Here is a 17,082-nt window from a genome sequence, read left to right on the forward strand (position 1 = left end):
TCACAAACTAAAAAGTTAGTTTGAAAACTAAATTTTGTCTTTATGACATAAACCAAAACTATCGCAGTTCATATTTTACAGTGTAACTTCACAAACAATTTCAGGGAACATTTCTCCAGATGAAATGAAAATGGCCAGATTTCTAGATGCTTCAATCAAACAGGAAGTTTTATTCTATTAGGGAAAAAAAAACAGGCATCTCTTCACCAATAACAACAAGGAAAAAACAGTCAAAATAAAATCTATTGGTTTTTTTATGGCCTTTTCTGGAGTTCAAAGGTCAGACGAGACAGAAATGGAGCCGTTTCACCACAATAACACAATAAAGTTCATGCAATGCAACAGGCAGACACCGACTGGAGCTCCAGTATCTAAAACTTTGACTGTGCTGCACATTTCAAGAAAAAAATAACAAAAATAACAAATACACAAAAATACAAATTTAGCCATGTTTTTGGTCAAAACAAATGAATTCAATAAAAAAATGATCAAAAACCATAAAACCAACCAGAATGTTTGAAATGAAGCCAGAAAAGTTTCAATTTTTAAAGTTTTTAATGACAAATTTAATCTAATAGTTTCATAGAAACTAGAACTGGAGTTCAGAGGAAGAGGAACCGAGACGAGTGGGCCGGGATTCAAACCGGTTCTGGTCCTCTGGTTGTCATGGACACGAGGGGGGCGAATCCCAGCTGAAGAGCTGCGTGTGGCCCAGTAGAACCGGGCCACCTGGAGGACCGGAGAGCTCATCTGCACATCAGCACGGCCGCCGCCAAGACCAGCAGGACCAGGGCCGGAACCAGCAGGAGGCCCGCGTAGAGGAGCCACGGCTCCGGGTACCGGCGCCGCTCACCTGCCCACAGAAACTCACAGCTGGAACTGCAGCATCCTGGGAATTTAACTACAGAAACTCACAGCTGGAACTGAAGCATCCTGGGAATTTAACTACAGAAACTCACAGCTGGAACTGAAGCATCCTGGGAATTTAACTACAGAAACTCACAGCTGGAACTGCAGCATCCTGGGAATTAACTACAGAAACTCACAGCTGGAACTGAAGCATCCTGGGAATTTAACTACAGAAACTCACAGCTGGAACTGCAGCATCCTGGGAATTTAACTACAGCTCCCAGAAATTCTAAAAACAACGGTTTCATCAGGAAGAAAAGTGAAAGTTGCTAAGAATTCCATGTTGTTGTTGCATCTTTTCCAGCTTCTCCTGCTGCTGAAATGAAAATAATAATGATCCTAATTCCTGTGGTGGGATTGTTTTTATTTCAAACCGTTTTTGCATTAGACAGAAAAATCTGACAGTAAATTTATTCTTCGTCATCTTGAAGCTGATATCTACCCGCCTGCTGGCTGTGGAAGTTGCTGCTGGTTATCAGGACGTCGTGCAGCTTCAGTTGACAGACGTACTGCCCGCTGCCCGTCACAGGGACGGCGGCCGCCAGAGTGGCGGGGTTCTTGGCGGGGTTCTTGGCGGGGTCGTTGGCGGGGTCATTGGCGGGGTCATTGGCGGGGTCGTTGGCGGGGTCGTTGGCGGGGTCGTTGGCGGGGTCGTTGGTGGCGCTGTGCTCTGAGGGGGCGGAGCTCTGCACCACGCAGCCGTTTCTGGTCAGAGTCAGAGTCAAACCCGGATCCTGCGACACGTTGACCTCGCAGCGCAGCAGGGAATCATTATGGCTGCAGAGGTCAAAGGTCATGGTATCTGAAATGAAACACAGTTGCTTTTAAGATGAACTTTAGTTGATTTCCTCTGTTTTCTCTGTGATTAGGTAAAAATAGAAAACAGTTTTCTTCATTCTCATATTTCTGTCTGTAATTCGTCCAGCTGCTCAGTCAGCTTCGTTAAAACTCATCATTTCTATGAAATCCTGCTGAAAACGAACAAACTTCCTTCTCAGGCAGCAGAGGTTTGGACTCTACCGTGGACGATGAGCCTGGTTCTGTTTCCCTTCAGTCTGAAGCTTCCCCTCTTGTCGGTTCTCATGGACAGTTTGCACTCGTACGTCCCGCCGTCGGACCATCGCACCTCCTTCAGCTCAATAGATTTGTTGGAACTGGAGGAGGTTTTGTTCTCGTTAAACTGGAGCTGTTTCCCATCGACCTCCCAGTACAGGACGGGCCGGTTGAGGAGCTTCTCCTGCTGGGAGTCCTGCAGCTGGCAGGGCAGCAGGACGCTGTGGCCCAGCGGGCCGGCGACCACCGCAGGCTGCAGCAGGGAGAACTCGGCCTCGGCGGCTGGAAAACCACCGCAGCAAACTGAGAAACAAGGACGCAAACAGAAAACCTTTAGAAGCAGCAACTTTACTCAACTCAAGTCATCAAATCAGCCAGGAGGGTTAGAGCTCTGGAAATTGTCTGAAAAAATTAATTTAGGGAAAGATAGGACTGCTATTGCAAAGTTAGCTAAAATGGTGAGCTAAATATCAGCTGTGTTATTAGCACTGACCACAGCTGAAGCTGAAGAGCTTCTGACATGGTGAGAAATAAACCAGCAGTGGAAACAGACAGGTTCCATCTATTTCTGGGTCGGTTTGGTTTAACTGATGTGGAACCAGCATCCTGTGGTGAGCAACACTCATTCTGGGAGCCAGTTTCTAAAGGTCAGAGTTCAGCAGAATCTGACTTTCCCCCAGCTGCTGGAGAAAACAGAAAACCAAGAAATGGAATAAATCCCTAAATTCAGCCAGTTAAATGTTTAAATGTGCAGATTTTACATGTTTAGTTTTGAAATGTTTGGGAATGAAACATTTTTTCAAAGAAAATCAGGAGTGAAAAAGTCTAGAGATTAAATCTTCAGCACGATTTCTGATATTAATGCAGATTACAGTGAATAATCCGAAAGGCAAGAGAAATAAAACATTTTCTACTTCTGACCTGTTATTTATAAGTGATACTGTTGGGGTTCTCTATATGCCTAAATCCTAATTTTCATCTTTTAGGACCTGCATTGATAAAATGATTCATCATATCCATCAGATCTGACTCCTGGTGTCCCTCAGGGATCTGTCCCGCGCCCACTTCTTTACTCCTTTATGCTGTTTCAGTCGTGTTTCTTATCAATTCTGTGTTGATGACTTACAGTTATCCTGTTCTTTAAATCCTCTGAGGTTTTTTCAAATGGTCAGGATTAAGATTATGGCTCATTTTAATCTGTTTACAGGTGAAAATATTCCTGAAATCAGACAGATTTCAGTTATATGATCTTAGTTTCATTCTAATCTCAGGAAGTTTCATGTCTCTTGATCTTTATTCCAGGTAATTCACTCAAAACTGTTTAATCTCTACAAAGCTGAAGCTGAACTGTGGTATCTGTGTGAACTGGAAACCATTTTGCATGTTTTCCTCTTAAGTGGATTATTTTAATGATCTTTTTCACTGTTTTTTTGATAAATCTGCAATGCATCGCATTCAAACTGCGGAAAGCTGCAGCTCCACTCTTACCAAGCTGCAGAGTTCGCATTAAAGAGTTGCAATAAATTTTGACCAATTGGAGGGAACATATGAAGAAACGACGTCTGCATCAAACTATTATAGAGTCAAAAATGAATCCAGGAACAAAAACTGAAAAACAGGAAAGGAAACATGAAGTGGGACAGAGATTGTTCTGTGGCATTTTAAATGAATCTCAGCTGCGATGTTGTTGTTGTTTCATCTTCTCTCTGTAAAAGCTTAATAATCTCCGGCCTCAACTGAAACCCTGAATCTGTCGGATTAAAAGATTTAAAAAGCAGCAATTATATGTTTTATCTGCTATATTTATGGCATACTTAGGCAAAAAATCTACAGAGAGGCATTTTTATTATTATTTTCATAGTTTTTTTAAATTCAAACCGTTAAAGGTACAATTATTTTCTATGGGAAGACATAACAGTCATAAATAGCTGAAGATGAGCAGAGAATCCCACTGCATCATGATCCATACATTATAACTTTAATAAGTTTGCTGCTGATGGAGTTGAGCTGCAGACAGAGCGGCTGGCGGTCGGGGTACCGGGGACTTCCTGGCGGGCCGGTGCGTTCGGGGCCCGGTGGTTAACGAGCTTTCGCGTTCATGCAGCACCTTCTTCATTTTGTGGTGCCACTAAAGCCTCAAAATATTCAAAACGTTTTCTCTCCCATAAAACCTTTAAACACATAAACGAGCGCTACAACAGCCAGAGCAGAAATGAGAGAAAACCGTCTCATAAAGCCTGTGATCAATTATGCTGTCGTTGTTTTGAGGCCATTTTCAGTGATATGGTATTCTCAAGGATCTAAAACCTTTACATGATGAAGAAGACTTTTTAAATGTTCAAAATAAAAAAACAAAACAACAGAAACTACAAATAAAATGAATTATAACGTATCTGAATGAAACTCCTGCTTCGTTTTCCTTCTGAAACTCGACAGCTAAAAAAGAAACAACCTATTTTTGGCTGACAAATATTTTAAGTTGCAAAAACTTAATGAATCCAGAAAACTGAGGTAGTTTTTAACATTATTTATTGAGTTCTCAGTACTTCAATATCTAAGGGTTTTTTCTTTATTTGTTGAGAAAAATAGGAAAACTAAATTTTGGAGTTGGTTTCTGATTTTGTTTGTAAAGTTTTACATTTATTTAATGAGAGTAAAAGGATTTTGGAATCTCTTGTCAGAATAACCTGTTGGTTAAATGAAAACCAAACACTGGAATAATTTCAGGAATTTTTCCTCAAATGGGTTTTACATTATCATCGTCTCCAAAGATGAAATTGTTGAGTTAAAGTCTAAAACTTGAAAATTTCCTTTAGTTTTCTGTTACTTTCTCTTTTTACGGTGCATCAGCCAAACATGACCCAAATGACATTAATCTGCTGGCTGACAAATAAGAATGCTTCTTTATTTAAATTTATTGGAGATAGATTGAAATATCTGAGGAGCGAAACATATTTTCTGATTTCCTTTAATTAACGCTGAGCTGAGGTTTGTTTTTACCTGAAAGCATGAAGCAGCCGTGCAACATCTTCCGACTGCGGCTGAAAGCCTGCATGTTTCCTGCTGCAGAAAGAGGACGCTCCGTGTTCCTGACAGGACTCTCACTCAGCCGGCTTTTACTTCCACACGGATGCAGAGACACGGAGGATTCAGGCAGAGTTCATCACGCAAATGAAACTGAAAATACCAGAAAAACCCTAACAGGATGTGGTAAACTTTGCATTCAGCAAACCCCCTTCCCCTGTCCAAATGAAGCATTGTTGGCTCACAGTGGCTTCTTTTCTCTGATTTGCACCAAAAGTCTTTTGAAGAAGAAAAATAAAGGAAACTTTCTGCTCCCTGTTTTCTAAATGAAATCTGAACTTTTAAAAAACGAGGCTGTGATTCTTCACCTGCTGAGCTCTGATGTCAGCGGCGGTCTGCTGAAGTTCGTTCTGGTGAAACCATTTCGTCACACCTTTACTCTCCCTCCTTTTCTGTCACTCTGCCGAAAGGTGACATGTTTCCATGACAACTGGCTTAATGCTGATATTCTGGATTAGGGGAAACCACCAGCGCAAGTTGCAGAGGTGGAGACCACCGCTCGCTCTTCAACAGGATGTTGTTCAACACGTTACGCCCACCCTTAAAAAATAACATCTAACTGCTAAAAACTGGAAAAATCCACCAGCCTCTCACATCAGCTGTCATTAGTCACACAGAAAACTTGTTCTAACTGAACAGGTTCAGTCATGAAGAGCAACTGTTGTGTTAAATTATGTTTCGTCAAAAATTATTCAAAGTATAATATTCAGGTTTCGTTCTGTGCAATAAAACAACCGCTGCATAACTTATACAACGGTTGTTTTATGTGTTTACATGCAGCTACATGTGCTGCAGCCCACATCATAATACAACCGCCATCATTTTTGGATTTATTAGCTTCATTTTTCTGTGTGATCTCCATCTGTTCCTGCATTTTAGGCAAACTGAAATATTATCAGTGTCTCACTTCGTATTGTGTCGTAGCTTTCATAACACCAACAGTTTCAGTAGTTTTTGGGTTTTTTTGTCCCTTATTTCTCCAATTACATTTTTCCATTAGTGTTGTTTTTATTAATCTAAAATGGCTTCAAAATTTGTAAATGCCTCAAGCAGAATTCCAACCATCTTTAGTTGTTTTGACAGAACAAATCCTTAATATTTAGGGCACCAACTCGCTTTTGCCTTGGAGCGGCTCTTCTTCTGGACATATTTTTTATGTGAAAATAATGATAACAGAAGACAAGTGAATCATATTCAATGTTTATAATAAAATTTTATTGATATTTAATAAATCCAGCCTAGTTTTACATGCTCCTCAAATGTTCAGGTGCTTTCCCACCATTAGTTATGCAAGTTGCCCGGAAACACTAAGAACTGAAGGAAAGAATACATTACCCATAAACCCTGACGCTGACGCATTGCGTCAACACGTCAAGCTAGAGAATTTTAACATGGAGGACTGCGTGTTGTAGAAAAGAGCCGGTAAGATCCGTTTTTAACCGTTGTTATGCTGTTTACTTTAATAAAATACTTTAGTGAAGTAATGTGTTTGGAGTTTCTTCTTCAAACTTAGTTTAAGGTCGATTCTTTTTGTTTTTTTCAGCTGTTTAAAGCAGTTTACTCGGAAAACCTGCCAATTCATTCTCCGCCCGGTGCGGCTGCTGTTAGCGTTAGCATCCCGTCTAGAGAGAGATAAAAATAATTTTTTACGGTTGTGACCAATTTATATCTTAAACTAGATTACGCATTTGTGTTAAAATTTTACGGATGTTGTTGCATTTCTGCTTGACGGCCTGCTGTCTGGGTGCTACGGTTCATCATGTTGCGATGCTAAAGTTAGCTGACTGCTAACCACCTAAATAGGTGTCTCTGTGAAATCCTGATGAAAATCTGTCTGAAAATTAGATGTAAGCTGTAAAAATTGTCTTGGTTATGTGTAATTGTGCAGCCTTTTTGTATTGACTAACTGCAGCATCATAAATAAATTAAAAACAATGTTATTCAGAAGTAAACAAAAATGAAACAGCATTTTGATAATCACTACATCAAGTTAATCTGAAAATGTCCTATTTCTGTCATCCCATCATTTAATAGTTTTACCAAAGGATGGTTACTGCAGTCTCTTCTGTACATAAATTAGATCCTTTTTTACTAACCGTTTTATGATGACTGTTGATCTGTCTTTAGACTAAAGTGAATATTAAAAACGTTTTGCTACTTTTTCTTTAACAAAAAAAATATTTCCATAAAATGCTGACAGGCATCAGCTTTTCATTATGTAACTCTGCATTTCCTGATACTTCTGGGTTCTTATTAAACTACTAAATGTTTTTAGATCAATTCTGGTCCGTTTGTAGAACATGTTCATTATTAAAATACTTTGAGTTAATTATAGATTAACGAAAACTTCAGCCTGACTCATTGTTTTGAGTTTCTTATACACTTGAATAAAGCTGAAGCAACATTGAGGAGCCAGATTAAACTTCCAGATGATGATATGATAAATTTGCAGATTATATAAGTGACGTTTGGTGAGATTCTGACTCTACAGACATATAAAACCCAAACAGGAAGTGTTAGTTGTTTATAATTAATTATACTTTAATCAATTCCTCAGTCTTGAACAAAATGACAGCAATAAAACTAAAAGAATATTTTACATAAGGAAAATTAGACAAATGTATATTTTAAATCATTTAAATTGAACTTTTCCTTATTGGTGTGTGTTGTTGTGACTCTGTGTGTTATGGTGTGTGTTGTTGTGACTCTGGTGTGTGTTGTTGTGACTCTGTGTGTGTGTTGTTGTGACTCTGTGTGTGTGTTGTGACTGTGTGTGTTGTTGTGACTGTGTGTGTTGTGACTCTGTGTGTGTGTGTTGTGACTCTGTGTGTGTTGTTGTGACTCTGTGTGTGTGTTGTGTGACTCTGTGTGTGTTGTTGTGATCTGTGTGTGTGTGTTGTGACTGTGTGTGTTGTGTGACTCTGTGTGTGTGTTGTTGTGACTCTGTGTGTGTTGTTGTGACTCTGTGTGTTGTTGTGACTCTGTGTGTTGTTGTGACTCTGGGTGTGTGTTGTTGTGACTCTGTGTGTGTTGTTGTGACTGTGTGTGTTGTTGTGACTCTGTGTGTGTTGTTGTGACTCTGGCTGTGTGTGTTGTGACTCTGTGTGTGTGTTGTTGTGACTCTGTGTGTTGTTTGACTCTGTGTGTGTTGTTGTGACTGTGTGTGTGTTGTTGTGACTGGGTGTGTTGTTGTGACTGTGTGTGTGTTGTTGTGACTCTGTGTGTGTTGTGACTCTGTGTGTGTGTGTTGTGACTGTGTGTGTGTTGTTGTGACTCTGTGTGTGTGTTGTTGTGACTGTGTGTGTTGTTGTGACTCTGTGTGTGTATTGTTGTGACTCTGGGTGTGTTGTGACTCTGTGTGTGTGTTGTTGTGACTCTGTGTGTGTGTTGTTGTGACTCTGTGTGTGTGTTGTTGTGACTCTGGGTGTGTTGTGACTCTGTGTGTGTGTGTTGTGACTCTGTGTGTGTTGTGACTCTGTGTGTGTTGTGACTCTGTGTGTGTGTTGTTGTGACTCTGTGTGTGTGTGTGTGTTGTTGTGACTCTGTGTGTGTTGTTGTGACTCTGTGTGTGTGTGTGTTGTTGTGACTCTGGGTGTGTTGTTGTGACTCTGTGTGTGTGTGTTGTGACTCTGTGTGTGTGTTGTTGTGACTCTGTGTGTGTTGTTGTGACTCTGTGTGTGTGTGTGTGTGTGTTGTTGTGACTCTGTGTGTGTGTGTGTGTGTTGTTGTGACTCTGTGTGTGTTGTTGTGACTGTGTGTGTTGTTGTGACTCTGTGTGTGTGTTGTTGTCACTCTGTGTGTGTGTTGTTGTTACTCTGTGTGTGTTGTTGTGACTCTGTGTGTGTGTTGTTGTGACTCTGTGTGTGTTGTTGTGACTCTGTGTGTGTGTGTGTGTTTGTGTGTGTGTGTGTTGTTGTGACTCTGTGTGTGTTGTTGTGACTCTGTGTGTGTTGTTGTCACTTTGTGTGTGTGTTGTTGTGACTCTGTGTGTGTTGTTGTGACTCTGTGTGTGTTGTTGTGACTCTGTGTGTGTTGTTGTGACTCTGTGTGTGTGTGTGTGTGTGTGTGTGTGTGTGTTTGTGTGTGTGTGTGTTGTTGTGACTCTGTGTGTGTGTGTGTGTGTGTGTGTGTGTGTGTGTGTTGTGACTCTGTGTGTGTTGTTGTGACTCTGTGTGTGTTGTTGTGACTCTGTGTGTGTTGTTGTGACTCTGTGTGTGTGTGTTTGTGTGTGTGTGTGTTGTTGTGACTCTGTGTGTGTTGTTGTGACTCTGTGTGTGTTGTTGTGACTCTGTGTGTGTGTGTTGTTGTGACTCTGTGTGTGTTGTTGTGACTCTGTGTGTGTGTGTGTGTGTGTGTGTGTGTGTGTGTTGTTGTGACTCTGTGTGTGTTGTTGTGACTCTGTGTGTGTGTGTGTGTGTGTGTGTTGTGACTCTGTGTGTGTGTGTGTGTGTGTGTGTGTGTGTTGTTGTGACTCTGTGTGTGTTGTTGTGACTCTGTGTGTGTGTGTGTGTGTGTGTGTTGTTGTGACTCTGTGTGTGTTGTTGTGACTCTGTGTGTGTGTGTGTGTGTGTGTGTTGTTGTGACTCTGTGTGTGTTGTTGTGACTCTGTGTGTGTTGTTGTGACTCTGTGTGTGTGTTGTTGTGACTCTGTGTGTGTGTGTGTGTGTGTGTGTGTTGTTGTGACTCTGTGTGTGTTGTTGTGACTCTGTGTGTGTTATTGTGACTCTGTGTGTGTTGTTGTGACTCTGGGTGTGTTGTTGTGACTCTGGGTGTGTTGTTGTGACTCTGGGTGTGTTGTTGTGACTCTGGGTGTGTGTTGTTGTGACTCTGGGTGTGTTGTTGTGACTCTGGGTGTGTTGTTGTGACTCTGGGTGTGTTGTTGTGACTCTGGGTGTGTTGTTGTGACTCTGGGTGTGTTGTTGTGACTCTGGGTGTGTTGTTGTGACTCTGGGTGTGTTGTTGTGACTCTGTGTGTGTTGTTGTGACTCTGGGTGTGTTGTTGTGACTCTGGGTGTGTTGTTGTGACTCTGGGTGTGTGTTTGGACCCCTGACAGGAGGAGCTTCCCTCCATCCTGAGCTCCAGGCCCCAGACCGGTCTGTCCTTCCTGGCTCCAGAACCAGAGGACCTGGAGGATCTCTACACCAGATATAAGGTCTCCTGCTTCTGTCTGTCCACTCACATCTGCTGAGCTACAGGAAAGGCGATGATTAAATCATCTCTGAGACAAATATTAGTTTGAAAACGATGTTTACATTTTACCTTACAGTTTGTCCCTTAAATCAGTACCACGTCTGTCTTGTGCCACTTGCAGTGTGGCCTCATGTTGTGGCCCATTGCTACTATTAGTCCAACATGGGGCAACTCATGTTGGACCGACTTGTTCCAAACATACAATTATTTCCAGTTTGCACAAAGCAGTAGTGTGGTAAGAAATGTTGAATCTTTGGTGATCGATGATGAAGCTGATCTGATCTTCCTCATCAAAGCTTTAAAACTCCTCTGCTGTCGTCTTCTGCTCTGCAGGGAGAGATTTGCCAGACAGTTAACAATAGTCACTCCACTGTTGCCAACTCAGCCGCTGTCTTGCTTTATTTGGTGGCAAAACTAGAAAACTCGAAGATCGATGATTAGCGTTTTGTGCGCCGCTCTTTTGACCTGGACCCCAGGAAGAATGGCCAAAGAAACAAATGGTGTGTGTGTGTGTGTGTGTGTGTGTGTGTGTGTGTGTGTGTGTGTGTGTGTGTGTGTGTGTGTGTGTGTGTGTGTGTGTGTGTGTGTGTGTGTGTGTGTGTGTGTGCAGAAGCTGCAGCAGGAGCTGGAGTTCCTGGAGGTGCAGGAGGAGTACATTAAGGACGAGCAGAAGAACCTGAAGAAGGAGTTCCTGCACGCCCAGGAGGAGGTGAAGAGGATCCAGAGCATCCCTCTGGTCATCGGCCAGTTCCTGGAGGCCGTGGACCAGAACACGGCCATCGTTGGCTCCACCACAGGTATCCGGGTCCGGACCACATCGCTGTGATGTTCCTCCAGCCCAGCATGAGATCAGTCAGCTGCAGACGGCGGAGTGACCGCGGCTCTGCGGCTCTTCTTTTAATTCAGTGAAGCGTTTATTAGGGTGTTTAGTGTTTGGCTCCACTTCGCTGTTCAACAGTAACTTTTCTGCTTCTCAGTGATTTATTGCTAAATCTAGCAGTTGTTTTCAAAAACTTAAATCCTGAGAAAAAACAAAATCTATTTTTTTAATCAAACCCAAAAGAATCTGGCTGTGAAAATAGTTCAAAACCCTTGAAAGTTTTCACTATATTGTGACATACATTTCCCTGTTTCTGCAAGAAACATTTTATTAGTGTAACTAAAAATATTTAAGTTTTTAGTTCTGGTTTTAAAATGTATAAACTGCTTTAGGATTTTAGCAAAGAAAAAAAGTTGTTTTCTATGGACCAATGATTTTAAGAGAGTTTGGAAAATTCTGTTTCAAAGTAAACACTGCTTATTTATTTTTATTTACTTTTCTTTAAACTTTTCTGTTTATATTTTAAATTTTTCTTGGAAAATTCTTATTTAAATCAGACATGTTTTTATTATTTTATTTTAATATTTATCAAAATAATTCTTTATTTTTGTATTAGTTTATTGAAAATTTTTCTTTCTTTAAAAAAGTTATTTTTAACTAAAAAAACATTAACAAACAAGAATAGTTTATATATAAAACTCAAACTGCTGTGCAGTTCCGTCGTGGCCTGTGGGGGGCGCCAAAGTCGTCTTGTTTACATAACTGTATTTACATTCAGCCTGAAACCATCAGTCAGAACATTGTTAGTATTCAGTTTATGTTTCTAGACATGTTGAATCTGGTGAAGGAGAAACTTCAAACTCTTTAGGGATTAAATGACTTGATATCAAAACAACATTTTATCTGATCTGGAATCAGCTGCTTTTAATTTTTCTGAAATAAAACTGAGTTGCTGAGTATTTAGTGTAAACTGTGAGTGGTTTTTAAGTGTTGAATTTGTGTTATAAAGGTTTTTTGTAAGTTTATATTTTAATTATTAAGCGTTGGGCTCTGTGCTGCCTTCAGGGTCCAACTATTATGTCCGCATCCTGAGCACCATCGACCGAGAGCTGCTGAAGCCCAACGCCTCAGTGGCTCTGCACAAGCACAGCAATGCGCTGGTGGACGTTCTTCCTCCGGAGGCCGACAGCAGCATCATGATGCTGACCTCAGGTACACTGCAGCCCGGACTGGACCGGATCGGCCCGGACCGGATCGGCCCGGACCGGACCGGACCTCAGACCGTGTGCTTTGCCCCCACAGACCAGAAGCCGGACGTGATGTACGCAGACATCGGGGGCATGGACATCCAGAAGCAGGAGGTCCGGGAGGCCGTGGAGCTGCCGCTGACTCACTTTGAGCTCTACAAGCAGGTCAGCATGCGGGTTCTGCCCACACAAAGCCTTCAAATCAGCTTCACCAACGTCTTTAGAGAGCTGCTGTTTATTTCTACTGGTTGGTCGTGAATCTGTTGTTCTTGTCAGTTCGTTTCTTTATTATTTATTTCTGTTAACTGAACAGATTGAAGACATTTTTCCCTGTTTGACCAGCTTGTGAAGCTGCTGCTGTTTTTAATTGAGCTGAGTTGCTGCAGCACACTTACAGTCATTTATGTCTGTGTTTAAGAAAAGAAATGTTTTGAATCAGTTCAGCTGTTTTTCTGACGGATCGGTCCATTTTACTGGAGGTGAAAACAGTGGATCGGGGCTTTCACAGGGTGATGATTGTCAGTTTTATAGTTCTTCATCTTCTCTCTGATAATCTGTGGAGTGGAAATGCTTCAGATTGTGTGACAGATTCGATGTTCCTGCTGCTGGTCGGCACATTTTGCAACACGCTGAAGTTTATCAGATTTAGATTCTCGAACCACTTCTTTCCTCTCATCAGCGCCTGTTTTCTCTTTGCTTGTGGAAGTTTGTTCAGTAATCATCATGAGCGCTCACTTTGTTGTTCAACCTGACAGTTCTGGCACCTAGCTTAGCTTAGCCTAGCCAGCTTCCAGTGTTAAAATGTTCATTAGAGTTTGAAGTTCATTGATCTTTGAGATCAATAAACTTTTACAGTAAAATTTGTCACAATAACCCATTTTACTGGACTAAATTGTTCCAGAATTAATGCGATAAACAATAATGTTGTTCTGAGAACATTTTCAGCTAATGGTAGAATATAATAATGATGCAAGAACAGTTTTATATTTAAATAAATTGGCCTTATGCTACTGCAATGATGTTCAGATTAATTATCTTCATTTTGGGCTTTTAAATACCAACATTTCCACTTAACTTTTTTTTTTTCATCTGATGATGTAATTTTTAATTATTAATTATTAATCATTTGATTAGTTACTCAGCACTTGAGTCGACTTTTTACCAAATACTTACTTTTCCTTGAGTAAATATAAAATTTTGGATACTCTGCCCAGGACTCCCCCACTCTGCTCCTTCAGACTAGCCAGCAGCAATTAGCCAACATCTACTGAGCTCATTGTAGGAGCTACTTCTCAACGCAGTGCTGGTGAAAATATTAAAGGGCTATTAGAGGAGCCATGTTGGATGACTTTCTGGAGGCGGAGCTTCAGAAAGAGCAGGAGCTTCTTAAAGAGACAGGCCAAATTTCAAGGGGTCAAATAAGGAAGTCATATTTATTTTAAGTCATATTTTTACACCAAATGAAGGCAACATAGTTTAACTTTACTATAAAATGACACTATGTGTCTGAAAAATAAAGTACTGGCCCTTTAAATTCTCATAAACACATAAAGCAGCGGTTTGGATTTTTACTTTATGAGGAACGAAACGACGACGATTCAACAGGAAACTAGAGATCAAAGTTTGTGCGTCCGGGTCTGTCTGCTCAGATCGGCATCGACCCCCCCAGAGGCGTCCTGATGTACGGCCCCCCCGGCTGCGGGAAGACCATGCTGGCCAAGGCCGTGGCCCACCACACCACAGGTCAGGCCGCCGCCGCCGCGCTTCCACCGGAGGCCGGCTGGCTGCATGTCTGACGCCACTTCCTGTTCTCCTGCAGCGGCGTTCATCCGCGTGGTGGGGTCGGAGTTCGTCCAGAAGTACCTGGGTGAGGGGCCGCGGATGGTGCGGGACGTCTTCCGGCTGGCCAAGGAGAACGCTCCGGCCATCATCTTCATCGACGAGATCGACGCCATCGCCACGAAGCGCTTCGACGCTCAGACCGGAGGTGAGGCTGCGTTTGGTCCGGGTGCCCGAAAGCGGCCGGCCGCGGCTGACGCTCTGTCTCCCTGCAGCTGACAGGGAGGTGCAGCGGATCCTGCTGGAGCTGCTCAATCAGATGGACGGCTTCGACCAGAACGTCAACGTCAAGGTGAGTCCGGTCCGGTGAGTCCGGTCCGGTCAGTCCGGTCCGGTCAGTCCGGTCCGGTCAGTCCGGTTCGGTCAGTCCACAGACTTAGATCTCTAAACTAGGACCTAAATCTCAAAATTATCTCTGAAAAATTCAAAATCTGATTTAAAACTCAAAATTGTGACATTTACATGTGAACTTCAAAAGCATAATAATGATCTAAAACTTTCAAACTTGGAGTAGTAATGTAAGATTATAACTTTAAAATGTTAAATTTTGACTAAAATGTGAAATTCACTTTTAAAACTCATGTTTATGACTTACAAATCTAAACTGACTTTAAATTTAAAAATATTATAAAATTTGTTATTGGCTTTACTCAAAATTTTGACCTTTTTAAAATGTGAAATTGTGACTGAAAGTCTTTGAAACGAGGAATTATGACTTCCTGTTGGACCTTGTGGGCTTCCATAGAAACCAGAGAACATGGTGGATCTGGTGAAGCCAGCTGAAGTTCAGTTCCAGCTGCAGCAAAGCGGCAGATCCAGCTGTTAATTTTATAAAGAAAAAAGATTCAAAGCTTCCAAGAACCTGCAAACTCTCAGCATTAAAGCTGGAATCAGAATCAGCCACTAAATTTCCGTCTTCTGATTTAGTTATAAAACATTAAATGCATCGAACAGAAGCTTTCAGAGAGTGAAAGGCTTCATGTTTTATGGCACATTTATCTGTTTGGAGCGCTGCTCGTGTTGCTGCTCCACCTCAACCTTTCATCTTAATGAATGAACTCTGACGTCATCACAGCTTATCTCCTCTGAAAAGACCTGCAGCTTCTTTTTAGGCAGATTCTCTGAGGTTGGAGTGAAAAGATCAGGAAATGATCGTCATTAAGCTGCAGAAACGCCTGAAGTTAAAAACAAGACGCTGCTGGTTGAGTTGAAGCCGATTCTTTAAAGGTGAGGCATTTAAAATCCAGCTGCTGCCTGTTTCTTAAAAGTTCACACGAAATGAGGGAGCTGAGTTCTGAGCAACAGTAGAAGAAGAAAATCCTGCGTTCTTAAAGGGGCAGTGTCACGTAAAATCAACGTTTCTGAGATCCATCATGTTCCATCAGTTCTTAAAGAGACAGAGGCCCAATTTACTCTTACTCATTTACAGTTACTTTATTGTGCTATAAAATCCCCTTTAGAGAGCAACTCACTTCACATTTTAAAATAGAAAATTAGTTTTCTTTCTAACAAAATTTGTTAGAAGCCTTTTCACCGTCGGTGCGTCCGCCCCGCCCTCAGGTCATCATGGCCACCAACAGAGCTGACACCCTGGACCCAGCGCTGCTCCGACCGGGCCGCCTGGACCGGAAGATCGAGTTCCCTCTTCCTGACCGCCGGCAGAAACGCCTCATCTTCTCCACCATCACCAGCAAGATGAACCTGTCAGAGGAGGTCGACCTGGAGGACTGTATCCTTCTGAATCGCCTCGGCTCACATTCCACCCTTTTTAGCACTTGGGCAGGAAAAACTGTGACATAATGGATCAAAAATCTTAATGTGAAAAGAGAAAACTGAACAGATTGAAACTTAAAACCCAAGCAGAATATAAAGAAATACACACTGCAGCAGGAGAGACTCGGTTCACATTTTCTTCTCTCCGAGACTCAAACAATAAAATAATTTTAGGGCTGAAAAAGTGGATTTTGCATCACGTGTTTCTGTTAATGCAGATTTACTGAATAAATCAATTGTCACAGAAACTCGCTGATGTCAGACTTTTAAGCAGAAAAACAGACCTGGGGAAGCTTTGGTTTCCGGCTCCGGAGGGTCAGTGAACGCAGCACCATGTGAAGCAGGTTCAGGTTAGAAAGGAAACAAACGGCTGTGAATGTTTGAAGGTTAAATGAATGAAACGCTCCACGGTTCATTCTGCTTCCTGTGCGGAAAGCCGCGCCTGACGACCCGAGTCTTCCTCAGGTGTGTGGAGGCCAGGTGGTTTGTTTACGTCCTGCAGACGCTCGCATCACTTCCTGCTGCCGGCAGGCTGCGCCGCGTTCCCTCCGTCCGTTTCATCTTTAACTGCTGCTCAGATGTGGCTCGACCCGACAAGATCTCTGGAGCGGACATCAACTCCATCTGCCAAGAGGTGAGCTGACCCTTCACCTTTCCATCTGCAGGTCAAAGGTCGGCCCGTGGCTCATTGTCCTCCTCCTCCTCAGGCCGGCATGCTGGCCGTGCGGGAGAACAGGTACATCGTCCTCGCCAAAGACTTCGAAAAAGCTTACAAGACGGTGATCAAGAAGGACGAGCAGGAGCACGAGTTCTACAAGTAGAGAGGCGGCGGGTCCAGATATCGAGTTCTGTCTGCGTAGATCCATCACTGTTCTGTCTTTCTGGACTTCATTTAGTCGTTGTGGCGGCGGGCCGACCTCGGATCGGTCTGAGCCAACCGTCGGGGAGAAGCGCCTGAGCTTCCTATAAATAGGATGTGCTCCCTCAACACGGTGTTACTTTAAAGAAATACAATAAACACGTTTTCCATGACGGGACAGGATCTGTGTTTTATTCAAAAAATAAAGCTGACACTGATGAAGCGAGTTCAGTTACAGAGGAGATTAACATCAGAGTCTCACAGGATTCACAGACTCAAACCTGCATCTTCAAACCACCGACACTAA

At 42.3% G+C, this 17,082-nt stretch overlaps 2 protein-coding genes across 2 annotated transcripts; one reads left to right on the top strand and one right to left on the bottom strand.

Moving 5' to 3' along the window:
• Positions 1 to 712: 712 nt before the first annotated feature.
• On the bottom strand, positions 713 to 5,017 carry LOC129353542 (uncharacterized). The gene is made up of 4 exons (XM_055022896.1): positions 4,963 to 5,017; positions 1,930 to 2,265; positions 1,352 to 1,711; positions 713 to 853 (listed from the first exon to the last, which is right to left on the bottom strand). Exons 1-4 carry the CDS (start codon positions 5,015 to 5,017, stop codon positions 747 to 749), a joined length of 858 nt encoding a protein of 285 aa, XP_054878871.1. The 3' UTR covers positions 713 to 746.
• A 5,047-nt stretch (positions 5,018 to 10,064) lies between these two features.
• On the top strand, positions 10,065 to 16,948 carry LOC129353543 (26S proteasome regulatory subunit 6B-like; the record flags this gene model as incomplete). Its single annotated transcript, XM_055022897.1, is given in 10 exon segments — positions 10,065 to 10,199; positions 10,848 to 11,034; positions 12,123 to 12,269; positions 12,360 to 12,469; positions 13,954 to 14,047; positions 14,124 to 14,291; positions 14,359 to 14,435; positions 15,704 to 15,872; positions 16,495 to 16,550; positions 16,624 to 16,948. Coding segments are annotated over 10 exon segments (1,257 nt in total), but the record flags the coding sequence as incomplete, so codon positions are not given.
• Between the last annotated feature and the right edge of the window lie 134 nt (positions 16,949 to 17,082).

This window comes from Poeciliopsis prolifica, unplaced genomic scaffold (assembly GCF_027474105.1).
Source record: "Poeciliopsis prolifica strain line A6 unplaced genomic scaffold, Auburn_PproV2 SCAFFOLD092, whole genome shotgun sequence".
Classification (NCBI taxonomy): domain Eukaryota; kingdom Metazoa; phylum Chordata; class Actinopteri; order Cyprinodontiformes; family Poeciliidae; genus Poeciliopsis; species Poeciliopsis prolifica.

Bases quoted from the DNA above. Each gene is read 5' to 3' on its own strand.
- LOC129353542 (XM_055022896.1), bottom strand. From the start codon at position 5,017: ATGCAGGCTTTCAGCCGCAGTCGGAAGATGTTGCACGGCTGCTTCATG. The intron at 2,266-4,962 runs GTAAAAACAAAC...CTTGTTTCTCAG, and splicing joins CGGCTGCTTCATGCTTTCAG to TTTGCTGCGGTGGTTTTCCA. The intron at 854-1,351 runs GTAGATATCAGC...TTCTGTGGGCAG, and splicing joins CTTCCACAGCCAGCAGGCGG to GTGAGCGGCGCCGGTACCCG.